The 26,499-nt window shown below is 29.5% G+C and overlaps 2 protein-coding genes and 1 long non-coding RNA gene across 7 annotated transcripts; 2 read left to right on the top strand and 1 right to left on the bottom strand.

Moving 5' to 3' along the window:
• Window positions 1–3,055: 3,055 nt before the first annotated feature.
• LOC149894767 (uncharacterized) lies at window positions 3,056–4,728 on the bottom strand. Its single transcript, XR_016451250.1, has 2 exons — window positions 3,934–4,728; window positions 3,056–3,670 (listed from the first exon to the last, which is right to left on the bottom strand). It is a non-coding gene; the product is annotated as an uncharacterized LOC149894767 (long non-coding RNA).
• Window positions 4,729–4,788: 60 nt separating this feature from the next.
• Window positions 4,789–14,852, top strand: LOC145191952 (single-stranded DNA-binding protein 2-like). 3 transcript variants are annotated; one of them, XM_090083354.1, is made up of 15 exons: window positions 4,789–5,024; window positions 5,348–5,420; window positions 5,897–5,958; window positions 7,819–7,903; window positions 8,041–8,130; window positions 8,863–8,919; window positions 8,992–9,073; window positions 9,558–9,616; window positions 10,142–10,218; window positions 10,361–10,397; window positions 10,770–10,794; window positions 10,951–10,976; window positions 11,093–11,126; window positions 14,101–14,132; window positions 14,220–14,852. In XM_090083354.1, exons 1-15 carry the CDS (start codon window positions 4,876–4,878, stop codon window positions 14,322–14,324), a joined length of 993 nt encoding a protein of 330 aa, XP_089939480.1. In that variant the 5' UTR covers window positions 4,789–4,875; the 3' UTR covers window positions 14,325–14,852. The 3 variants fall into 3 exon arrangements, 2 of the variants coding, with proteins under 2 accessions (XP_089939480.1, XP_089939484.1); XM_090083358.1 differs by lacking the exons at window positions 10,770–10,794; window positions 10,951–10,976; XR_016451229.1 differs by lacking the exons at window positions 11,093–11,126; window positions 14,101–14,132; window positions 14,220–14,852 and having other exon boundaries at window positions 10,361–10,559; window positions 10,951–10,971.
• Window positions 14,853–18,217: 3,365 nt separating this feature from the next.
• Window positions 18,218–25,465, top strand: LOC149894766 (uncharacterized). 3 transcript variants are annotated; one of them, XM_090083370.1, is made up of 5 exons: window positions 18,218–18,336; window positions 21,522–21,604; window positions 22,353–22,662; window positions 24,176–24,272; window positions 24,961–25,465. In XM_090083370.1, exons 2-5 carry the CDS (start codon window positions 21,573–21,575, stop codon window positions 25,350–25,352), a joined length of 831 nt encoding a protein of 276 aa, XP_089939496.1. In that variant the 5' UTR covers window positions 18,218–18,336; window positions 21,522–21,572; the 3' UTR covers window positions 25,353–25,465. The 3 variants fall into 3 exon arrangements, with proteins under 3 accessions (XP_089939496.1, XP_089939510.1, XP_089939504.1); XM_090083384.1 differs by having other exon boundaries at window positions 18,251–19,236; XM_090083378.1 differs by lacking the exon at window positions 18,218–18,336 and adding an exon at window positions 19,509–20,886.
• The last annotated feature ends 1,034 nt before the right edge of the window (window positions 25,466–26,499 follow it).

Here is a 26,499-nt window from a genome sequence, read left to right as displayed (position 1 = left end):
ATTGCTAGCTCAAAGTAAAGTTTAACCATTGTTCCCAGTAAAGCTTAACTTTTGCTCCCGGCACTTCTCGTTTTTATGTACCCAAGTTTTAATTGTTCATCCTTTTTGGGTAAGCCATATGTTAATAGAATAACTAATATGTTCATCTGAGACATTCAAGCTGCTACAAATCAATTAACAATATTATGCAAATTGTTCAGCATTTAAAATTACTACTCTATTTGCTGTTTATTTCGACGACTATAAACTTTTTAACACAACCATAAAGTCTGCAGCTCTTTTACTATAAAAAAAATGTTAGCTGAGAGTAATCAAAGAGTTGTTATTTAGTCGAGGTACACAAACTTGCTCTTACACTGACTTAGAGGACCGTTAAACTGAAAATTGCTCTTTTTTAAAAAGACTTTGTTTAACAATAATAAATAAAATTTTGCGTAAATGTTTAGTATTAATATTAAACATCATTTATCATCCACAAGCGAACTTACAAACACTTAGAAACAGTTAAAAAAGATTTAATTTTTGATAAAAAAAAATCTTAAATTTCACTCTGATTTCTGAGCATGCAATTTAGAGTTATGGAGAATATTCTTAAAATACAGCCACCGAAACGTTAGAGTTACGGAGAATATTCTTAAAATACAGCCATTGAAACGTTAGAGTTACGGAGAATATTCTTAAAATACATGATGACTTCCTTCATCGAGAAAGTTTTCATGAAATATTTGATGTCATTAAAATAGGAGTGTAGCTGTTATGTGCAGATAGAAAGCTGTATAAGCTACAAAATAATGACTAAGACGGTGTGGAGTCCTTAGCTAAATTAAAATAAGGAAGATGAGTTGAAAGTCCACTCTATCCAACAGCTAGGGTGTTTAGGGTAAGCGCTGTAAGCTCCCTCAATGGAATCTAGGGTGGTGCCCCTATCAAGAATGTTTTTCATGCGCGTTCTCGTAATTTGAAACTGTAGATTAGTTTGAAAAGTTTATGGATAGAATTTAAATTTTGTTTCATGGAAATTATAAATCATAGTTCACATTGAGCAAATTAAGTTAGTAGCGGTTCAGACAAACTAATGTATTCGATTAAAAGATAATTGAGTTCAATTGCAGGTAATATAGTTTCTCAGCGTCAGATGAAATAAATTTTTGAAAATCAGGTGATCAGAAAAAAAGATTCGACAAACTTTAAGCCGATAACGGGTGGAAAAAAAAGTTAAGGGGCTTAAAGAGTTAAATTGATTTTTCTCATAAAAATCGATATGAAGATACTTATTTTGTAATCAACTAAATAATTATTATGTATTATAATTTGTAATCAACTAAATGATTATCACCTTCAACTTTGTATGAGGTTTTAGAAAAGTTGCAACTGATCGAACAATCAAACACAAGAAAAAAAACAGGACGGCCATTTTCCTGGGCACCGGCTATGCGAGCTCAACTCATGCAACTAGTAAATAATAGATATAGAGTGAGTCAACAAAAATTGAGTCAGAATTAGGAAAAAGCCATCAAGATATTACATATCAATTGTTGAAAATACAAAATTCTTACCATAAATGAACAAAAGCTCCAAAATACAGTGATAATCAAGCTTTGAGAGCCAAAAAATTGATTCTAAAGTAGGTAAACCATCTGCGTTGAAAAAAAAAAGAAGATATAGTGATCAGTGACGAAATATATTTCTTATTTAATCGTATGGAAATGCCCGGAAAAGCTGGGTTTTACACTGATAACATCAACGTGTGTCCAAAAAACATCAAATATGCAGGAAAATAAAAATTCCCTTCAAAAGTTCTTGTATGGGTAGGAATTACAGATGCAGGTATATTGACTCCGCTTATTCTTAAAACTAATTCATGTTCCATCAAATCTGAGCTATGCATTGAGGAATGTTTAATGAAAAGACTTCTCCCATTTCTTCATAAGCATTTTCCCGAATATTAGTACATAGGGGAGACCGGGGATAGTTGGCTACAGTATTAGCTTTTGAGCTCTATGCATTTCTGGGTGAGCTTTCTTGAGGACATCAAATTGACTTTTCTTCTATAAAAATAGCATCAAAAGCATTTTTTGTAACGTTTTTAGAATTTACAGGGCTGTCTACTTTTTTTTTTATAACTCTTATATTCAAATTTTAATGACTTAACTGTTCTCATTTAAGAAATTTGGATCGAGAACAGAAAGAAAAGTTAACAAAAGTATATATCTAATATTAATAGTAAATAAGATGATAGAGCCAAACTATATAAATATGCAAGCATAACCTTTTTGTGGTCACACAAAGAAAAAAGGCTGTATTTTTAAATAACCCAGTTTTTCAATAATCAGGGTTGAATAGCGTTGATGGAAACCAGTGCCTCTCTGACCCACCAAAAGACTCTTAATAAGGGTGCAACTTATTATTTTTAGTTTTTTTTTTTTTTTTACAAAATTATAGTAGTTGCTTATAAAAGCTATTTCTAGCCCTGCAGTATTGTTCAAATGTGATACTTAAGCATAATTTACACAATTAAAGGGTATTATCTCTTTAAGTCTAAAAAGCTTCATATCTGAAAATAAATACTTAGCAATTTAAACCTTGTAAAAGATTTCATCAATAAATTCTATAGTAAACAATTTTTAAATAAAGTTTTAAAATTTACAAATTAATTTTGATACTCATACTATGCTGAACATTTTTTTTATAACTTGTTAAGGTAATTGAGAAAACGTTTTTCTCAGTTACCTTAGCAGTATGACCAGGAGTCTAACGAAATGCTTTGGAATGCTTTACCCGAATCAATCAATATGAATCTAAGAACTTCCTTTTAAAATTCATGTGTCAGAATAAAAACAAATAAAGATTCTTTAAGACAGAAATCAAACAACTTTTTACAATTAGGTTTGGTATTTTACTTTAGATTTTTTAGTTAAAGAAAAAAAATAAGACTGGGGATTTCAAGCCAAAACTTTTAGTAACAGCTTAGTTCAGTAAGAACTTCAACAGTTTGCAGTCTTTTTAGGATAACAACTTTAATTTGGTCATAATGTAGTAAATAAAAAGAATAAAATACATTTAATGTATTTTGAAGGCAGATGAATCCCTTTTTTATGTCAAAAACAAAAATATCTTTTTTCAGTGTTCTTTTATATTCCTTTAATAATCATAATATATCGATTAACGTACTTGATAATTGAAAACCATATATAATAATCCATTTCATCTTCTTTTTATAAGATAGTAGCAAAACCTTCTAGTGTTTTTGAGCTCAGGCTCATGTAATGTGGCAACAATGTCACTAACTAGATACCAATGCATATCTAGTGTTATTGGATACTTGAAATAATTGCCAGCTTTTTGTATACAACTAATGCAAATAATGTCACCTTTAAAATAAGTTATCTTTCCAAGAAAGAATTCACCAAATCAATTTATTGATACCCAATCTTTAATATTGATATCATTTCAATTATTGATTTTTGTCTATTAACGCAAGTATCTCCCAGCATATGAAAAAAATCAAATGTACTGCTAATTGATGTTACATTAGCTTTTAAGTAGCATGATTGAGGTGAGAGATAATGATATGAGCAGGTTCCTTTGATAGCAGGAACTTTCTCAAACCATCCAGCAAGAAGCACTTCATATAATAGCAGCTGTTTCAGCTTCATAAATATAGATTGACCTGAAAGAAATTTAACCTAAATCATAATTCTTTTTCCAAAAGCGGATTTAGTAATATCTTGTTTAAATTAATCCTTTTCTCTACAATTTTTTTTAAAAAAATTTATAGCAAAGCATAAAAAATTTTAATTTTTGGGATTGACTTTTAATAACTAAAAATAAGATGAACCATTTTAAATATTTTTGAGTAAAAGTTGATTATAAGATACAAGAAAAAAATCATAACCCAAATGTAATAAACTTTAACAAAGCAATGATATATACCTGATGTTTTTAATTATTCTTTAGCATGTCACTTGGTGTTAAAATTTATTTGCCAATTGGTCTTTGAAGAGATTAGCTTTAAATAACTCTTTTCACAAAACCACCTATTCCATTACATGCACTTTTTCCATATGTAGTGGCAAAAAGTTCTCAATCTGCTTTCACTACGAAGTCTTTCTAATGACACAGGTTTTTCAAATTAAACTTAAGTACAGTATGGAAAAGTATACCTATTCAGCTAGAGATTTTTATTTTTGTAATTAAAATCCTTCTTTAAAAAAAGATCAAGTAAGTTGAACTTACTTGATCTTTTTTTAAAGAAGGATTTTATATCCTTAGAACAGCACTAAATGCAAAAAAAATCTCAGTTTACATTTTAAAGGTTAGGATCTTAGTAATTTATTGGGATCCAATACAAAATAATTCATTGGGATCAAATAAGAACTAACTTATAAACTACTGAACTAATTAACTGTATCTAATTAACTGGAGTAATTAAATATCTCTGAGAGTAAAATTATACAATAGCATTTTATAGACAGCTAAATCAAAGGACTATGTTTCTCAATAAAACTCTAACTTTTTTAAATTTTATCAAAAGGGGTTTATTATTTCTATTTCGTCAAATTTGCCTAATTAAATTAAATGCGATTGTAAAAATTAGTTCTCAGACATAAGTGCCTATAAATTCTTTCGTTCTTTAGTCAAATCACGTAACTAAACTCATGCCTTGTAGTGGCTATTTAAAATTGAGAAATCGTGCAACATAAAACCGAATGTATTTCTCCTTCACCTAACTTTATAGATTTTCCGGACCACATTAAAAAGGTGTATGTAACGAAATTCGATTATAAGTAGTCACAACTATCAAACAATGAATACAGTTTACGATCTTCAAATTATTGCTAAACATAAACATTTGCGTTACTTAATATACACAAAATGAACGAAAACACGGGAGATCAGAAAATTGAACATGATAAAATTTTTGCTAATAAAGCTAGTGAACGAAATAGCAAAGGTAGTACAAGTAGTAATGGTTCAGTCTCATCATTTGCTAATTCAAGTTTAGAAAATCAAGCTAAGGAAAAGTATGTTGTTTTTTACAATTTAACATATCAGTGAGTATTAAACTTCTAACAAAACTGAGCTGCTAGTTGTTAACTTTACTTTATTTTTATAAATAGTTGGACACCTATGCGTTGCTGTTATACTGATGAGAATTAGAATTTAAGATAAGTTTCTCTAGGTACAGTATTGTAAGTCCCCTGATTTGGAGTGAAATTTTTAAATTAAAAGTTAAAGTTATACACAGCAATAGCTAACGACATCCAATTAAGTATAGAAAGTACCATTTTCTTAGATAGAATAGCTATCTACAAAATTTGTTTTATTGATAATGATTTTTATTTAGATTAGCTCTATACGTTTATGAATATTTATTGCATCAAGGTGCAACTCGAGCAGCACAAACATTTCTTAGTGAGGTTAGTAAAGCATGAAACTTTTTTAAAAAAAACAGCAGTCATACATGACTGAATGAATTTTCAAGAGATTTATCTATAACTTCCCCAAAAATGCAGTTTCTAAATGTTGTAAAACAAACTTTGTATTTGTTTAATTTTAAAAGATTTATTATGTAAATTTTAGCTTTCAAATTTAGCGTTTTCTTTTTTTTTTTTTTTTTTTTTTGATTTTTTAAAAAATTTTAGCTTGTAAATTCAGTTTTAAGTTTAGATTGAGAATTTTTAGTTATTGCAGTTTAACTGAAAAATTAACTGAATACAAGTTATACATAAAGAACAACTTTTAGTTTGTTGTTACTGCTGAACCTCAATATAGCAAACGCTGTAGGGAAACAAAAAAGGGTTCATTATATCAAGACTTTACTTTTTTTTATTGTTTAAATAGTTTATATGATTTTTGTGAGAAATTTCTTTGGATAGCTCATTACATATTTTAGATACAATGGGAAAAGAACATTTCGTTAGGAGAGCCACCTGGATTTCTTCATTCTTGGTGGTGGTGAGCATGTTTACATTTTTTTAAAAAAAAATCTTATTAATGCTTGTTTTAAACTCTTAATTCATGCAAATGTCAATATTTCTTTTGTAAAAGTTTTGTAATTTTTGTAAATTTCTTTTATAAAAGTCTTGTAATTGGTTGTAAGTAGAATAATCATTTATTTCATTTTTGTTTGTAGTAATTATTTATTTTTTCTATTAATAATAATAAAAAAAAAAGACTAAATTTTTTGAAAATAAATTGAATTTAAAGTAATTGATATATATAGGCATACAAAGTTATAAAATTGCTTTCAAAAGATTGCTATAATTAACTACTTAACATTCTTTCTATTATCTGGTTTAAAACCCTGAAGATATTATACAATAGTACTATTAGTTAAACTCATTTTTTAAAAGTAACAAATTTAAGTTTGTAACTTTGTCACACCAAAAACTTTCGTGTTTTAAATACAAAAATAAATTTGATTTATCTTCAAAGACTCTATAGAGATCTTTAATATTTTTAGTTATTAACAGAAAAAATCACCAATGCTTAAACTGGAGCTAGTATTCTTACGTTATTAGAAAAAAATCACTTCATAGTTTGAAATATTCCTCCAGTCTCATCTTAAAAATTACATATTTTAGCAATGTGTTGGCAGGTTTATAATAATAAACTTTACATTTCCTAAAAAGGTCATTGTTGAGTACAGCCTTGGGATAAGTAATTTAGGCTGTTAGTGTACAAATATACAGTAATTTCTAAAAAGTTACTATTTCCTTTAGTTTAAGGACTAATGTTTCTTAAGACTGGTATATACATCACCTATAACCAATACTCAACACTATTTATCCACTAATTAATTATTAACTGATTTTAAAAATAACTAATTCTGTATAATTTTGTAAAATTTTAGTAGGATGTGTATTTATTGACTCTTAACTATTTGTGTCTATGACAGAAATATAATTATTTTATTATTCATGTTAAGAAATCTCAATCAATTTTGCTTTCTTCAAAATAATCGTTAGCAATAAAATCATGGTTTAGTTTATTTCAAGTAAAAACATTTTTTTTAATTATATGATTTCTATTTGCTTGTTTTCAAGGTTACTTGATGTTTGTGTTATACACAATTTTTTACCAGTGTTGTTTTTCAGCTTTCTGTTTACAAGGCATGTTAAACTTTTTTGATTTTTTACTGACAAGCTAATAAAAGAGCAGATTTTTGGCAAATATTAGAAAATGCTTTTCATTTACATGGACTTGAGTTTAAAAGATTAGAATCAACAGTTTTGTAATTGTATTAATAGTATAAAAGGATATATCAGACTTATTAAGTTTATCTTTGTTTTCCTCTTATTTTTGCCATTATAGCATCAATAAAATCCAAAAACAAAAATTCTTTAACAGTTTTATTGTGATAATTGCTATTACTTATTTAACTTGGTGTTTCAAAAGTTTTTTGTTATTTCTACTTGCTATTGTTATCATTGTTAAGTTTTATAATTCTATTGTATATGATATTATATATGGCATTATTAATGGTATTGTATATGGTATTGGATATATGTAGTATCTTAATCTTTTATAAACAGTATTACTACAAAGTCAGGAAAAACTAGGGTAATTTTTGATAATTTAATTTTTGAGGCTTACAATTCAGGAGCAATATTTTTTTAGCTTAAAAATGATTGTAAAATAATGTGTTAATATTGGTTGTAATATTTGCTCTGGTAATTATTAAGTCTTGACATCAATATTGCCTATGATTCTCTAGCATTTTAATGACAAGTTTTTGCAAAAAATTTAAATTAAGTTTTTATTGTATGAGCATGTAATTGAGCACATAAATGGATTTTTTTCCTTTTATTGTAGTGTCTTTTGGGATCTTTACTGTGCAGCACCAGAACGGCAAGATCCCCACAACCACAGCCCTGAAGCAAAAGCTTTTCATGACCTTGTGAGTTGTTTTGTGTATTTGTTTTAATTTCTTTTACAGTTCTTTGATCACATAGATGTATATGCATATTAGCCTTATTTAAAATTTTGTAAAAGTCTGCAAGTTCTATAAGAGTTTATCACTTAAAATACTTGTAGAGTTCTGGTAATCTTCCTTCTCCCAGCTACATTCCTCAACCAACTAATGATCTATCTTCAATTGGTGGAATGCAAGCTAATTACTTCCAAGTATGATAAATCCAATTGCAGCATAAATATCATTTTTTGTATATTTTTATATTTGTATGGTTTTAAAATTTTATCAAAATGTTAAAATTGTTAAGTTTAATATCCATGCATATAAAGTCCTAAAGGTTAATTAGTTATGTATGCAAATGAGTAAGTATGAAAGGTTCACTTGTAATTATCAAGACTTTTTTCTAGTATTAATGCTTTAAATGTTTATGTATTGAATTGTTTGATATGTTAATTTTTTAAATTGCCATTTAGTTATGGTTATGGTTTTAAACTAAAAAAAGGTTTGAAAGAAATCATCTGCTAAAACTGATCTATTACAAAAATTTTTTAGTCTAACTTTGTCTGATAAAAAAAAACAACAAACAGTTAGATTAATTCAAACAATTTCATTAAAAAAACTGTTTTGTCACACATGAAGCAAATCACAATGTATTTGCACATGCATCTTTGTAAGATAGTATCAAGCAATAGTGTAATAAATATTGCAACCGACTTTGACTCAAATCTCTTTTTGTAGGTTAAAATTTTCATCTTAAATTTAAACTGTCAATACAGAATTTTCATTTTTCATTCTTTTCTAAATAATTTTTTTATATATAAAAATTTGCATTTCTTGAAACAGTTGCTTTCTGTTAAGCTGTCTGATTTTGGATTACAGGTTGAGTTTTTAATCATGCATTAAATCTAAGTAATAATTATAGGTTTTAAAAATCCTTATTTTAGTTTATGAATAGTCGTTACTCACAGACCCGAACCCCTTCTATGCGAATGCCAAATCAGGTATGTGTAAAAAAAGCATGAGTTGATAGAAATTTTAATTAGGCTTTTTGTTATAAGGTGCTTTATTATTAGGGTATGGGGCCAGGAGTTCAATCACCTTACACATCATTAGACCCCAACTGTCAACAGCAAGCACCTGGATCTTATCAAAATGGTAGGGCATTCTTATTGAATCTTTTTACTAGACTTTTCTGATTATTATGAAGCATGCACTAGTGATCAAAATGACAAGATAACAACAAAAAATATTTAAACTTTCATAACAATAAAATAGTATTGAATTGGTTTAAATGAAACACTTGAAGCTGTGATTCATCAGCCTAAAGAAATTTCTATTTTGGTTGCAAATTCAATTTTTGTGTTTCAGAATGAAAGGAGGGTTTTTTGATGAAAAAGAGCATTCAAAACAAATTACATTTATATTCAATTTGAATTGTGTTCACAGAATAAATTAAATGAGTATTTTTTGCTGGAATATATAAGTTCATGAAGTTAAATGCATTATACAATTTTTTTTAATGAGAAACTTAAATTTTTTTGTTGTGGATGTCATTTTGAGTGGTAGTTTATTGGAAAATATCTAAAAAGATGAAAGTGTTTGATGCGCATGATATAAAGATTCTGACAATATTTTACAGCTGCCACAATGATGAATGCTATGCGTGGTTTTAGTAATGGAATGCCACCTGTTCCACATGTAAGTATTGCTTTAAACATTTTAACATTGTAATTTCAAATGAACTAGATTGTTATATGTCAATAGTATTGTAAATTTTTTTTTTATTTCATACAAACTAGATTAATTTTACTGCTGTAATTTTTGTTACCATTTTAATTGCAATAAAATTCTTGTTAGGCATCTTGATAAAAGTTGATTTTACAGTTTTAATCAGTCAGAATTTTAAGTAATTATAGATATTCATAGAATTATTAACATTAAAATTTAAGAAAACAATATTAATTTAAGAAACATTAATTTAAAACTACTTTAAATATCAGCAAAAATCTTAATATTAATTTTACTTAAGGTAGTTTTATTTTATATTTATTTCTGTTAGGTTTTTTTTACATACATGTAATGTGTTTTTGGTTTACACTTTTCAATTTTTCTAGAAAAATGCAGCATCATTAAAATTTTTTTCTATTTTTTTGGGTTTTTTTACTCTAGCTCTAAATTTTTTTTATTTGTTAGACAACCAGCAGTTTAAATGTGGTTTTTTAGACTTACGGACACATGTCTCAAATGAATAACGCTTCAATGATGGGAGTTGGTCCAATGGGACCTTCTTCTATGCAAATGTAAGCTATTGTCTCTTATTTCACATTTATTTTTTATGGTTTAAGTTTCTTTTTCACTTTTATACAATATGATAGAGAAAAATTCTCATTACACCCTGTCTCCATGTCACAATACTCTGCAAACTATTAGTTCTTATACTAGGGGACCACGATCTGCATGGAATAGCTCTACGACACCTGTGAGTTTACTTTATTTACATATTTGAGATATGTTTTAGCATTTTCTTTTTTTGTTATTATAATTTCCTTGACAATAGAGTGTTCATGACAAAGGACATTATCTAAACCTGTGAGATGGCGACTTGAATGAAATACCTCAACTCTGCTCTGCCATAAAATACGTAATCATTTACTAAGTACTATTCTCACCATGTCAGTTTAAAAGAAATGGAGTATAAGAGAAATCCTGAACCTTTTTCTATATTTTTTGTTTAAGAATATTTGCATTTTTAACTTATTTTACTAAAAAAAAAAAAAAAAAAAAAGTTTAAATCAACCAATGAAAATGTAAACTTAATTTAAATACCTAAGGTATATATTTTTAATTATAGACATCAATAAAGGCACTTTGTCAGGGTAAGATATTTAGTTTGTTCTTTAACAATTATTTGCAATATAAATTTAATGATATATAGATTTTAGATTTTTATTATATTTTTATATTTTAGAGTTTGTTCCTTTATATTGTTTATGAATTGCTTTCTATGTTGAAGTTTTTTTTTCTTTCTTTAGATTCCCTTAAGTCAGGAATTTCACAGGTGTGTGTTGTCAAGGAGGGAAGTGAGTTTTCAGGAACTGAACTGTATGAAGAAGAAAACTCATGTGTGAAGAGTGATTTTGATAGTTTTTAATTCATGTAAATATTAATTTTCAGTTTGGTATTGAGCCTCCGGATTCTGTAAAGTTAGGTAAATAGCTTGTCTTTTATGTGTCTTATTTTTTTGAAATAATATTTTTGCTAGACTTTTAAGATCACTTTCAATTTTATTGAACACAACTCTAGTTTTTTAGTATAACGAAAAGGTTGCAATATTTTTTTGAATACCAACTACAAAAAAAATCATGATAATTTTACTGTGTTGATTTTTTTGATATTGCACTCAATAAAAAAATCTTAAACTTTTATGGGATTACATTATGGTATCTAATCTACAGTATATACTTAAATATAACTCTGTTCTGAGTAAATATAATATTTTTCTAAAAAAGTTTAACTTTGTTGTTTTTTTGAGTTTAATTTTAATGGAAAATAATGCTACAAAAATGTTTCAAATGATTTATAATGAGAATTAACATCAAATTACATCATGTTCCTTATGAACGTGCTTTTCATAAGTAACATGAACCTGTAGAATGAACCTTTTAATGGTTCAAAAAGTAAATTCAGAGATCCATATCAGCCTTTTTGAAAAAGCATATGGTACCATGGCTTAAGAAAATCCTTCCAGATGAGAATTACTTGTCCTGACAAAATGAAGCTCCAAGAGATGGGGATAAAAAGACAATACAGGCAATTTTTGGCCCAAAGACTTTTGGCCTTCCCCCAGCTCAGATTACAATCCACTTGATTATTCAATATAGAGCGTTTGTGGAGAGCAAGAATGCGAAAAGCACCACTCAACTCTCAGGTCTCTCAAGTCATTCATTATAAGTGCTTGGAACTTGATGCAAAGGTACTCATCATTAATTCACAGGCCTTCCATCCACTTCTAGAGGCCATCTTAAAAAAAATAGAGATCTAATTGAATCCTAAGGTAGACAAGGCATTTATAAGTTAATATTTTTTTGTAAATATTACTCAGAAATGATTATTTTTGGCTCTAAAATTTTGTAATTCTAGTAGCAAGAAAAAGTTCGCGAGTCGATTCTGCACCCTGTAGTTTTGTTGGCCAACATTGATAATTTGGAGTTCCATTTTAGGTTCCCCAAAATCTCCTGAATCTAAAACCCATTTTTACAGTTTTACTTCTCCCCTTACATAAGTCTAGTTGTTCTTCTAGCATTTGGTCTGCATCCGTCAATATCTAACATTGTTTTTGAGAATCTTAAATTTTTCATTAGCTTATTTACAGACAGGTCCTTATTTTTTACTGAATTGATGGCATTTTCCAAACTTTCTGTTGTATCAGTCTTTATATTTTCTCTGAGACATAAGGCTCATTAATTATTTTTATTAGTAAAATTTAAAAAAATCAAATACAGGGTGTAGCAGCGACTCGTGAACTAATTTTTGGCTGGGCTTTGTAATGTAAATAAAATACTTCTGCAATTTGTGTTTGTGTTTCTGTAGTTTTTAAAACAACATTTTACAGAGTGAGCAAACGTGACAGTGCAGAGAGCCAAAATGCCCTCTCCATTGAGCCAAAAAGTTGATAAAAAGTTCACAAAAAAGCTTAAAAAGTATGTTGAAAAGACATCCTACTGTATCCATCAGAAAGACAATAAAACTGTTCAATGTTGATGAGAAGACAGTCAGAAGAACTCTAAAAATACTTGGAAAAATCAGTGTGACCTGACCTTCATGTCAACTTTTGATAGAAAGATTAAAAACTTTACGATTGGAGCGATTAAAGAAGCTTCTGAATCAGCTAAAAAGCCATGCTTTGTCAACAGTTAAAGTTTTCTCAGATGAAAATCTTTTTAGTGTTGACTGTGTGATAAATAGGGGAAATGACAGATTCATTGTGCAGAAGGGTGACAAAGCACCTCTTGCGTGTCACACCAAGCACCCTCAGTCCATCATGATACTAGGAATCATTGCTTCTAATGGAAAGAAATGTCCACCAATCTACACCAAAGAGAAAGAAAAAGTTACCTCTGATGTGTATTTTAGCTTACTAAAACGTTATGTGATGCCATGGCCAAAGAAGGCATTCCCATAAAACAATTACAACTTTCAACAGGACAATTCACCTTGTCATGGGTCCAGAAAACCCAACAATATCTTCAGGGTATTATGGCAAATTTCTGGCCCAAACACTTTCGGTCACCATCCTGCCCTGACCTGAATCCCCTTGACTATAGTGTGTGGAGCATAGTTGACAGTAAGGATTGCAAAAAGTCCCACTCAAGTGTCAAGTCATTAAAGTGATCAGTTACCTGTACTCGGAACTCAATGTCAAGGGACTATATAATCAGCACCTGCCAGTCCTTCCATCCTAGGCTTGAGGTAGTGATTAAAAAAAAAAGGAAACCTAATTGAATGTAAAGGTGGGAAAAACATTTATCTTCAACTTTTCTTCTATTAATACTCCCTTAATAAAACTTATTAGTGCTTTAAAAATTCATTTTGAAAAATGTTCTAAAAAGTTCACATATCGCTGCCGCACCCTGTGCTTAATTGAATTAAAAGCACAATTTTTTGTTATTAGCAGTAGTATGCCATCAAGTGTTTAATACTTTTTCTTAGAAATGTTTCCCAGGATACATATCGTACAACAAATGGCATTTAGATTCCTTAAGGTATCTTTAAAACTTAAATCGTACTGATGAAAAGTTTTAAAATAAATGCAGTTATTTACGTACTTTTTATTGTGCTAAAGAAATCTGATAGAACAATGGACTTTATTCGTTAATTTAAATAAACGCAAGTAGGTAAAATGCACCGTAATATAAATGCTAGAATCCTTTTCTTTTTTTCAAACAAAATGTGGAATTTACTTTCTAGATAAAGTAAGAAAATTGAATTGGTTTAAATTTGGCTTAATCGCCCTATTAAATTTGACGCCCTTAATCGACCCTAAAATTAAATTAGGCAGATGTTTGGGTAAATAATTAATATTACATTTTTAATTTGTCACTAAAAGTAGGAGGGAAAAAAAAAAAAGATTTAAGCGTTTTTTTTTTTGTGCTGATATTTAATGAGGGATTTATTATGTTTAGAATCTCACGACACCTTAGACGATATCCCTGTGGTAAGTCCTTTATTTTCTCATTTTAGGGTGTGAGGGATGTTATCAATTTTGTAGAATTAAATTTAGTACGTCATAAAAATCTTTTAGGAATGCAATGAATCTGCTGAAATCCAGCGAATAAAAGAATCAATGAAAGAAGAAGTCAAGAAGTTTGAATCTGAGAACAATCGTGATTACTATAAAATGCATTGACATTGTTTGTTTTCGCGTTTCCACCCGATATGCGTGTAATTTACAGATAGATGCTTTTTTGAAAACTAAATGCATAGGTGCGTACTGGCTGATGAGTTGCAATGAAGTGACGCTTAATGAGTTGCTTTGGCATTTCAATTATTACTTCATCGCTATCTGTAGATTTTTTAGAACGGACAAAAAAAGTAAGTTTTTTGAAATGATATTGGTGCAAAAAGAAATACCTTCAGAAGAAAAAAACTGAAATTGTTTACAATATTATTGTCAGATATTTCCGGTTGCGCGTGATATTTCCTTAATTTAGTATCGGTTATATCCGTTGTTGCGAGTAAAACGTTATTTTAGTTGATTATTTGCAGGTGTACAATTTATTTTTAAAAGCTTTTTTTTTTAAAAGTTTCCATTTTGTTGTTTTATTATTCTTTACAATTTGTTTATATTGAAGAACTTTTATTTAATTTTAGATATTTCTTGAGTTTTAGGTTATTTTTCGTTGAATTTCTTAGAAATTGGTTTTGATTGATTAAACGTTGTTATTCTCTGTTTTTTCTTATATAAAGTACCTATATCTTTACCCAGAAGGTGCCATATCTTACATATGTTGCCTATATTATATGTTGTGCTGACCATTATATAAATGCTTTCTATTAGCTATGCTTTTAAATATGCTTACAGTTTAACTTTTAAAACATATTGAGCATTCCTAGACTAAAGATATGTTTGTGATATTGTTTGGCAAACTAAGGAAATTTAATGTTATTAGAGAGTCAGTGTTCAAAATGAGGACCCTCAGACCCTAAAAAGTCAATGGCATAAAATAGGTAATCAAAAATTAAAGCAAGTTATAAAATAAGTTGATTTATTAATATTTTTTTCATGTAACTTAAGTTAATAGTAATTCAAGCAACTTTCGCAATTAATTTCTCCCCTCATTTGTAAGTAACCATTAAAAACCTTGATATCTTTCAAATAATTATGGGGGGTAAATGAATTTTGCCATTTATAGGCAATTTTATCGATTACTTTCCAAAAACATTTTTTAATTTGCTACTAAAATTTCAACATTTTAAGGTTTACATTGGTTGTTGGTTATTCAGAAATAGAGAAACTTTACTTGCATTTTCTTCCTGGCATTCGTTCTTACGGGTTAAAGTAGTGTTACTAAGCATCTGCGTCTCGTTATTTTTTTATTCGTGACGAAACGACGATAATATCAGGAACCATGTTTTTAAATTCCGAGACAAAACTTTTTCCCCGATTTACAACTTTGTTACGGGACATTTTTTTCCTTTGTCTCGTTATTTTTTTCCGGGACATTTCTCGTCTCGTTATGCTTGTCCCGATTCATTTCGTGAAAACGATTCCAAGACCCAGACCCTTAAGTACTACGTAATTTTTGTGTTAGCTGTTTAAGTTAAGTGTTTGTTTTGTTCTAATTATGTTGAGTAGGGTGGCTCATTATCGCATTTTTCTTTGTTCAAATGAGTTTGGGTAGCAATATATTGTTGCTCGAGCATCTAAATAACATTAAAAAAATAGATATTTTTCAAAAGTTTGTTTTTCCTTCTTTTGCCGCCTTCTAATTGAAAAGAATCCATTTTCGATATATGCTATGTATAGTTCCCAAAAAAAAAAAAAAAATCCAATAACCTATCTATTTAGTAGTTATAATTTAAAATTTTTAAAATTAAAACTAAAAAAAATATTTATGAAATCTCCGCAATTGAACCAAATGTTCAAGAGCTTCAAAAAAATTTGCTAAATACTTTTTCTTTGAAATGTGTCCCAGGATGCATTTCGTATAACATGTGGCATTTCGATTCCTAAAGGTGTCTTTAAAACTTAAATCGTACTGATACAAAGCTTTAAAATAAATGTAGTTATTTACGAACTTTTTATTGGACTAAAGAAATTTGATAAAATAATGGAGTTTATTCGTCAATTTAAATAAACGTAAGTACGTAAAATGCACCTCAATATAAATTTTAGAATCCTTTTCTTTTTTTGAAACAAAATGTGGAATATACTTTCTAGATAAATGTTTTGCTCTAGTACATCTGTCTCATCTCTCCAAAGACGATGCTGCTGCTTCTATAAACAATTTATCTTGTCTTTCTACACCTAGAGAATTGCACAGGAATTCATCTAAAGTCAGTTTTTTCATATTTTGTATTGCAATTTTAATTAAATAATCACTTGAATTTTTCAACATAGGTGGTGAACTTCTTAAAAGTTCTTCCCAATATACAAAATTATGGTAATCTATTGCATCAAAGTTTAGAAGAGTAGTTTTGAATTTCCTTACTTCTGTGAATTTTCAACAGGGCTCCTATTTATGTCGAAGCATACTGGAGCATAGACTCAAAATATTTAATCAGTAATACCTACCTGACGGGGAAGTAAACCTTATCAACATGGAGCTCGCCCTCCTTTAAACGGTCATCAAGATGCTAACCCGGACAGATGCTAACCAGGCATGCGTCCACGAGGCAATTAGCTGGAGGACGGTAAACTACAATACATTATCAGTAGCACAAGCTCCGTAGACGGAGGAGTGGTTGCTACATACACACAAAAGATTCAATTTGCTGTTGTCAGCTGTTGAGAATGAACCAATAGGCCAATCCCTTTTTTTTTGCAAGGCTTTCTGTCACGTTATCTAATTCTTTTACCTTATACACATTACAAAAATACTGTTGATCTTTGCTACTATTATTCGTCGTAACCTCATGCAAAGCATTCGGCAAGTCATTCTGTCATGCATCAAGTTTTACAATTGACAATTTTTGACACTATGCTCGTGCTTTCTGAATATTGCAATAGGATGCATTAGGTCAAGAAGTAGGGCAATTTTAAATGCCTCAATAGTAATTCATTGAAATGGAACACACACACTAACAATTGAACTTGACGTCCCAAATACAGCTCCATTCATTAATTTTTGCTCCTTTGTTCTCTCCGGTATTTACATTAGTTCCATCAGCGCTAATAGTTTAGTTATAAAAATAATTTGATGTTTGCAGATGATGTAGTTGATGGAGAAACGTGACCAAGAAAAATGGATTGAGGTTCCTCAATTAGAGTGATATGTTCCTCAGTGATTAAGTCTTTACTGCAAGTCGTTTATGCCCAAAGTGATTTATCTTTTTGATCATCAAAGGAAATTGATTTTGCTGAACGCAGCTAATTTTGCTTCTTGTGATAATGTACCTCTAAGCAGCTGTCTTTGGTGCCTTAATTTGCTCAGTGTCTGATAGCTTCTCTGTCATGTTTCTTGATAACTCCATAATCTAAAAGCGCAGCAGTAGCATTAGCACCACATCCGCTACATTCTCTGGCAACTGTTGGAACCTTTATCTACTAAGTTCCCAATCTAATTTCTATTAAGTTCTCAATCTAATTCACAGAAGTCTGATAAATGATCACCATCAATATTGCTCTGAGTGTCATTGATTACCTCATCACCAGACGTAATACCTACATCTATATCATGAATTGTTAATGCACCAAACCTCGATATTTAAGATTTATTCAAACTGTAGGACTCGCTTAAATTGATGAGCATATTTGTAATAAACTTTATGAATATTCATAGTAATGTAAGCTTTTTAAAGCCAGAAAAAGCTTTTCAGAGCTGCACATTAGCCCATTTAATAGATGCACTCTATAGAATATTCAAGTATTCTTGTTTGATTCAATTCATTTGATCACAAATACCGGAAACTTCACAACATTTATTCTGGCACTAACACTTTGTAGATTCCTGGCGTCACATTTTTAAAATGAAAATCAAATCTGCAAAAAAAAAAAAAAAAGAAAAAAAAAAGAAAGACGTCAATATATCAGCTTTTTATTCATTAATAATAAATCAAATATGTAATACAAAATTTATTTTATTCAAAATATCTTTTGATGCTAAGTTCTTCTTTACCTTTTTTGCTCAGTTTTCAGAAGCTGATTCTTAAATGTTTGCATATTTCTACTACAAAGGAAAAAAGTTGCAGAGGACTTAGTAAGATTTTATAGTACATATGATGAGCTGCATTTAATGAAATATTTTATAAATAAAATGTTAAATATTTTTGCTTAAAAATTTCCTACTAATCAAGCGACACGTGCAGTTATTTTTACGTCCAATAGTAACACGTCGTTTGATTTTTAGAGAAAATTCACCATAATACAATATAAGGTTTTAAGGTATATGAGTTAGCTGTGTTAAAATTACGTCTATTAACAGCAAAGCTACAGTTATTGGTACAGCTGTTGCTTTACTGTTAAGAAATGCAATTTAAACCCAAGTTTTTTAACTGTAAATGTTTTAAATTATTTTAAAAGTATCTTTAACTAACAATAAAGTTATAAAATAGATATGAAAAATTTATAAAATGAAAAAAAAAAATAAAAAAAACAAACAAACTATAAAATGTTTATTTTTAAATATCACAAAGTTTAAAAAAAAGTCTTTACTTTCATCACAGCTTTCTATTACTAAATTTTCTATTTCCAAGTTTTCTATATCCAAATTTTTGCCATTCCACGATTTATTTTTGAGTTTTAGTTAAAAATTTTAGCAAAATTTTGAAATCTTTTGAATACATTAAGTTACTTTCGGTTATGGCAAGAAAATCCAGTCAGTTCTCACAAATTTTTGATGCTCATAACACACCTTAAACGCCCGTGAAAGTGGCATGAAATTTAAATGCTCTGCGGAGTACAACAAATAAGATAGGAACAAAAAAAAGAGATAATTTGGCTCAAAAATTAGTTGCAAAAGACTTTTCAACTGTTCACAAATCCATATGTACTAATAATTAAAAAACGTCTATCCAACTAAAAATCTATGAGCAAGATTTGACAACAATTGAACTATTATCAGCTCTGCAGTGGCAATTGTCAAATTGTCAAGGTTGAGGTAGGTGCACGTTTTTTTACCATTTATTCATACTTTTTAATACAAGTAATACTTTGCTTGTTGATAAATATGTTTCAATAATACATATTTTCTAAAATTACAATATAAAACCCATTAAATATGTTAATAAATGCGTATAAATATCAGTGTGCATAATTATACCCAATCTGTCCTAATTCCACCAAAACGTACGTACCTATGTTAAAAATTGGAATAATCAAGCTTTATTTCTTTCTAACCAATTTTTATAAAACTGTATTTTTTTCAGCAAATTTTAAGATACCAATATTACAAAAATGAAAACATTGTTCGGACTGCATATGATTATTGATTATTCTGGGAAAGGTCATTAGGCATTTTCATATTTACGGATAAAAGGACTTGCGACAGAATTTTCCAGTTGTGATCGAATCTTCATTTATCTAGAAGTACGGACAAACTAAAATGACCGGTTATATAAAATCCGGCCACTATACAATTCTATTTGACGAAGATGTTTAGAGTTAGATCAAGAAGAAAATTTGTCAGTAGCCGATTCCTTGGGGAATTAAAATATTCGTTTTGTGAGGATCCTGTGGGCAGATGTATGACTTCGTGATATACCCAGGCTTTACTACATAAGTAAATGAGAATTGGATAAAAAACTATTGGTTTGTTGCTACAGTTGCAATGCATTTAGCTGAAGCATTCCTAATAGTGGTCACAAATTATATTGCAATAATTATTTTTTCAACCTGTCAGCCATTACAAATATTAAAATTAAAAAAAAAAAAAATTTCCAGTAAGAACTGTAAGAATTAACCGATTTTCAAACCCGCTTTTGCTATTCGACAAAGAAATGAAAAAAAAAGAAAAAGAAAAAGTAGCACTGGTTCTTCTGACCAAGTGGAAACAACATTGAAATAACGTTAATCGACGTTGATCAACGTTATTTCAACGTTGAAACAACGTTGTATGCTTGCTGGGCTTGGATGAAAACATCCTTTTAGTAAAGTGGATGGACGATAGATCGGTCACACTAGCATTTAATTTTGTAAGAAAAGAGACAACGGATGAAGTAAGAACATGGGACAAAATCAAAAAAATATATATGAATATTGAACAACCTGAAGATCTGAAACTATACAATCAGAATATGGGTGGTATGGATCTCTTCTTGACCAAATTGTGTTGTTTTATACAATATACATAAGGTCTAAAAAATGGATGCTTTGCATGTTTTTCCATGACGTAGATTTAGCCGTAGTAAATATTTGATTCGAGTACAGGAAAGACTGTACAAAGCTAAATATAGCAAAGGAGAACCAAATAGACCTACTACATTTTTGCGTGAGACTCGCAGAAGCGTTAGTCAAAGCAAACAAATTAATTTCACTAAAAAACAAGAAAATCCCAGCGATACAAAGTTCCGAGAAAAATCGAGAAAAAAAATGAAAAGGCTGAACGATGAAGTCAAACACACACCTAAAGTGCAACAAGACAAAGTAAATCAAATGCCATTTTTGGGCAATAATAAAGAGGGGAAGAGATTCAAAAACAATAGCCATAAACAAAAAGGTTTTTATTGCCAAAAATGCAATAAACATTTATGCATCAAAAAAGAAAGGAACTGTTTCGTGGTGTGCTACAGGAAAACATAATTTTAGAAAGGTCTAAAATATACAACTATTTGTTAGGAAAACTCAACATGTTTATTTTTCCACATGCATGTTTTTATAATGTCCTTCTTAAAAATAATTAGTCAAAAAATTTCAATATTCATTAATAATAATGTAGATCTGAAGGTGCTTAAATTAATTTCGCTCGATATTCTTAATAACTTAACTTTTGTCGAATCTTAACTCGTGTACTTTTCCCCGCTTTTAAAGTTGAAAAGAAAATTTTTTTTTTTATCATAAAAATCGTTATTTTCTTAAAATCTTCAAAATTTATGAAAGTTAACTAATCCAAAAAATACTGAACAAAGAGCTTAATGACGCTTATAAATTATTTAGAGCAGAAATACAGCTATCGGTTAGTCTATGTTTGATAGTTTCAAACCGGAGCATATACTTTTATTCTTTAGTCTAATACCTAAAAATTTTTAAATGTGCAATCAAAATGGAAGTATTATCTTTATACTTCACGCCTCAAATAATATTAATAAAAAAGTTCTCTTGTTTGCATAATTTGCGTTCAACCGTCAGCCAAAATGATCTTCATTGTTATTGGAATACTCTCTGTGTATAAATTATACCAATTAGTTAACATTTAACAGTAAATTTTACCATATGTTTTATTTCTAGTTGGTTTCACTGAAAATCACAGCAAAATTCACAAGTATTGTGGTGGAAGTAATGAAGTTCAGCATCCACATGGAACAAAAAAAGTAACAGTTTTTATTTCTGTTCAGTTCTATTTTCTATTTTTCCTTCTATCAAAAACCTTATAAATTTGCAGCTTTATATCATTTCCTATACCGTGATGTAAAATCATTAAAACTTTACTTGATCTTTAGTCTAACACATTTTTTCCTCATCACACTGTGACATCACAACGTCATAATAAAACCTCAATAAATTGGCGTGAAGTCTGTTTGAAGAAACTAAAAATAGTTTCAAAGTGATTTATACCCTCACTCACAGTCAAAAATTAAAATAAATTTGTTTGGGGCTTTTTCTTATACAAAGTTGAATCATTAATTCAAATATGTTATATAGTTTTATCAAAATATTACATAAGTTGGTTAAAGTTTTTCTTTCCAAAAGTCATCTATTGAAACTTCATAGCTAACGCTTCTTCAGGTAAAAAGCAACTTTCAAATAAATAAAATCAAAAAGAATGAAATAAGTTTCTTTAGGAGTAAGCAGATAATATGAATATTTAGATGAACACTTTCAAGACATAAAAAAGGTTCTGTGGCAAATAACACGTTGCAAAACTTTCAAAAAAAAAGTTGTGAGTATTTCCTAATCTTTCGAAATCAGAGCAATGAAAATCTTTACAAAGTCTAATATTTTAAAAAAGGGCATTGGTTAAATGAAAAGATGTTTCACGTGTATTTGCTTCAATCTTTTTTCTCCTTACCATGAATTTAATCATTTCTTTTAGAAATCTTTTTTTTGTATTAAATGTAGCATACTTTTGCTGTTGATTCTTAATGGCCTTCAAACACATGCCATCATTACTCGTCTGCCATGTGTCTACTACGGAGAATTTCAAGTTTCGGAAAGTCGTTATCAATTTGGCAGCATCATCCAAACCATTGCATCAGCTTCAAAATCTGATTGCGTAACGTCATGTATTATCCGCAATGATTGCCTTTTGGTTAACTACAACAAAAACGACTTCTCTTGTCAGCTGTTGTCATCAAGAGCCAATGAAGCGTTTGATGACAGATTTGATAGTTTATATACAGCTTTAGTGAACAATTCAGATGCGAATAAGGTATTTTTTAAATCAAATAAAAATTTCTTTTAGCTGATTAGTGAATTTGCTTGAATAAATTATGCTTTCGATCAGTGGAACGAGCAGTACATACCAGCTGATACAAAACATCTATGGATGCTCAAATAGTCCGAAAGTCTGCATAACAACGAGTTTTTCGAATGTACAAGAGTAAAAATTGAAGCACTTAAATCGTACCCAACAAATTTTGACATATTATTGAATCGGCTGATTAATCATATACTATAAGCAATTTTTCTAATGTACCAATAATGTAGACAAAAGGGGACGTGAGAAAGGTTTACTCTGACCCTGTTCTGAATATTTGAAAATTGATCAAAAAGTGCGAAATTTTTCTTTTTCCCAACTTTTTTTGTTGCATTTTGATTGTTTTTTGTTACAGGCAAAAAAAACAAAAGCTCATCAAGTAACAAATTTTAAACAAAAAAAAAAAGAAAAAGCAGAAAAAGCAAATCAGTTAGGTTTTCTTTAGAATTGATAACAGCTTCAAACTTTGGATCCTCAAATGCTCTTTTGAGAAATGCCACAAACTATTCTCTGAAAAATATCTATATACAGTACCTACGTAATTACGCTTTAGCACTTGATGTAGCTCATTAAAATCTGAAATAAAAGTTGTAATAAACTAATTAATTACCATTCTTCTGAACCGGCTCCTCATTTAAAACCAAAAACACTGATTAATGATCATTCTAATTATTTGAAACAAGAAATGGCTCCTTTGTGTTAAAACCAAGATTAGATTGTCAGATAAGTGATGCAAATGATGGGCAGTTATTGGGTTTTGATACTCATTTTACAGAAAAACCTGCTTAAGCATCAACCATGAAGGACAGGAAATAAACAAGGAAAGTGTACGAGTAGCTTTAATTTCATTCATAATCAATCCTTCTATGGCAAATCAAAAATATCAAAAGTGGTTTTAAAAAGACCGAAGTTTTTTTATTCGATACTAATGGCGTTGACTGAACAAAAATTGTCCAAAGATTCGCTGTGCCAATTGCAATTGATGCTCCATCTACTTATTTAGAACAGAAGCGTTCAAATGTGACTTTATTAGCTTCTTCTCACAAAATCTTTATTGAATCGTGCATTGATCCATGTATTTTAGAGCATTTAGAAAGATTTTCTTGAATACCTGTAGTTCTATCATTTTTGAAAAAGAGCCTCATCTAAGACAAGTAAAACAATAATTTTTTCTGATAACGTACAAACATGAAAATTACTTACCAGGCTGTAATGTAGAAAATGTGCAAATTATAGCCGATGTGGAAATGTTAATTATAATAACCAAAAGCAGTTTGCTTCAGCTTAAAAACAATAACAGAAATCGTAAATCTAATTGAAAACGTTTTAAAATGGCCGAAACAATCAGTCCAAGTGTCCAAGGGCTAAACTCACGGTAGGTATGGAAACGGCCTCTTTTGTTTCAGAAATCTGAATCTTAAGAAGAAAAAAAAAAGCTTAATCTTCTTATTTTATTATTTATTAGATTGGGCCGATATGTGAGCGATTTGATATATGTAATAACAGCAAATGGTGCCGTGATGTTTGCGACATCGGAAATAAACATAACTACGTTTGTTTAGGTAAGCTCATTTAGGTGAGCCTCGTTTACAAGTCTGTTTCTGAAGTAAATTACAGTTATATTAATCTTCAACGAAGTTTGGAGGTTTGTGACTCTTATACGTCATAATTTTTTTCAAAATTCATCTTAAACTAATTTTCCTTTCCTAAAACAAAAATTTTAAGTCTTTGAATTGGTTCGTTCAAATACCCATTGTGATTAAAGAATTCCTTTTAGATAAATAACAAATTCAACATTATCTCTTATTCATGGTGCGTAGGAAGATGTTCTAAAACCATTTCTAAACTTTCTAAAACATTCCCTGAAATTCTTTTTTTTTTTATGGATTATAATCAGAAAAAATTTCCTCATTCCAAAAATGTAATCAAACTTGACATTCAAGACAGAAAACTATGAGGCTAAATTTTCTCATTTTGAAGTTCCAACCGTGTAAAGTTACAGTAAGGAGGTGAACGGGGAATTTTAAACTTAGAATTCTTTTTTAAAACGATTACAATCACTTTAAACTTTTATGACAATTTTTGTATTTAATTATATACCTAATATTTTTTATTTAATACTTATACTAGTTATAATTTTTTATAACAATTGCATAAAATCTGAGATGCAACCTTTTTCTCTGTGGCGTAAATTTTCAATATTTCGTTTCTTTTTAGTACGTTCTTTTAATGTAAGTTTTTCTCAAACAGAAAGTCGAAATGCTGCGCTTAAAGGACAAGCATCTCAATCCACCACATACTCAGCAAGTACTTATGCATCCCTTAGTATTGATGGCAATCATAATACGTATTCTCAGACATCAAACTATTATGGACGAGTAAATTGGTTAAAAATTGATCTGAATCACATTTTTCAAAAAGGGGAAATCAAGATTTACAACAACCCAACAAGAAGTGATAGGCTAAATGGATACCAGTTGCAAATAAGTTCAAATGGGAATGACTATAAACAGATTGCCGTATTGACTGCAGATTTAGTGCAAACGTTTCAGTGTACAGAAATCTTCCAATTTGTTCAAATTATTAAAACTGTAGTGTATGATCAGTTCCTTCACGTCATGGAAGTCGAAGTTTGGGTTTAAGAGAAACTTTGTTTTTTTGTGATTACTTTGTTATTGATAATTTGTCAATTAAAGTTGTAAAAAATTTGTTATAAAAAAATGACTAAAGTTGTAAAAAGAAACTAAACTAAACAAATACTCGAAGTTCTCACACATCAGTGCTGCACTGTTTTTTTATCTCATACTGTGGAGAACCCAAATTTTTTTGTCTCATACTGTGGAGAACTCCACACTCCAATGTTCTCAGGCATCAGTGCTGCACTGTCCTTTGTCTCATATTGTGTCAACTTTGCAGTTGGGGATTTGGGTTCTCCAATTATGAGACAAAATAAAAATAACATGCGCTGGGAGACCTGCACATTCTGGCTCTCGAAAAAGCGACGCTTTGACTGGTGAGACTACTTTATCACTGGCAATGAGAAGTGAGTACTTTATCTAAACCAAATACGAAAACGTCAATCGGTTAATGCTGAAGAGCGGGCAGAACCAGAGCCTAAAGCAGATCCTCATCAAATGAAGGCAATATTTTTAGTATGGTGGCGTGTGCATAGTATGTGCATTTCAAGCTTCTTCCTTCCAATACCACCATAACGCTGTTAATGTTGCTGTTGCTAGTAATCGCGGTTATATTGCAATCCTCCGAATAAACACAATCAAGGGTTTATTTGGAGGATTGTAATGAATTAAACTATTTCATGAAAGTGCAAAAGAACTTTCATTTTATCCAAATAATACAGCTATAGTTCTAAAAAAGTTGGTTATATATAAAAGATAGGTGTTTGAAGTGAGAAAATTCATTTCAGAGAAGAAACTTGTAAGTTGTTCGGTTCCCATTAATTCGCTGACAAATAAGTTTAACGTTCTTAAGAAAATTTTTAGTCGAATCATCAAACCATGGAATAAAAATCGCGAATTGGAAAAGAAAGCCGACAAGTTTAAAACTTAATCAAAAAGTGATCAGAGGGATCGACGCAATTCTAAAATACTTCTATACGTATATCGAAAAAAAAAACAAAACAAAAAGACTGGTGTTCCCAAGTTGATAATCCTAGATGTCAATAAGATATACGTTCTGCAAGACCAACAGAAAGCAGAAATTCCCTGGAAGATCCCAACAACAATCAATTGAAGGCCAAATACGCAAAAAACGAAACGGAAAATGCTTCAA

The sequence above is a fragment of the Hydra viridissima genome, unplaced genomic scaffold (genome assembly GCF_058129835.1).
Source record: "Hydra viridissima isolate aposymbiotic clone 2 unplaced genomic scaffold, HvirCarnegie_v1 scaffold_1, whole genome shotgun sequence".
In the NCBI taxonomy this organism is placed as follows: Eukaryota; Metazoa; Cnidaria; class Hydrozoa; order Anthoathecata; family Hydridae; genus Hydra; species Hydra viridissima.
The sequence above is the reverse complement of the archived record's forward strand: the minus strand, read 5'-3'. Positions and strand labels throughout refer to the sequence as shown.

Bases quoted from the DNA above. Each gene is read 5' to 3' on its own strand.
- LOC145191952 (XM_090083354.1), top strand. From the start codon at position 4,876: ATGAACGAAAACACGGGAGATCAGAAAATTGAACATGATAAAATTTTT. The intron at 9,617-10,141 runs GTAAGTATTGCT...GTGGTTTTTTAG, and splicing joins GAATGCCACCTGTTCCACAT to ACTTACGGACACATGTCTCA. The intron at 10,977-11,092 runs GTGTGTGTTGTC...ATTAATTTTCAG, and splicing joins TTAAGTCAGGAATTTCACAG to TTTGGTATTGAGCCTCCGGA.
- LOC149894766 (XM_090083370.1), top strand. From the start codon at position 21,573: ATGAAGTTCAGCATCCACATGGAACAAAAAAA. The intron at 21,605-22,352 runs GTAACAGTTTTT...TATTAAATGTAG, and splicing joins ATCCACATGGAACAAAAAAA to CATACTTTTGCTGTTGATTC. The intron at 24,273-24,960 runs GTAAGCTCATTT...TTTCTCAAACAG, and splicing joins ACATAACTACGTTTGTTTAG to AAAGTCGAAATGCTGCGCTT.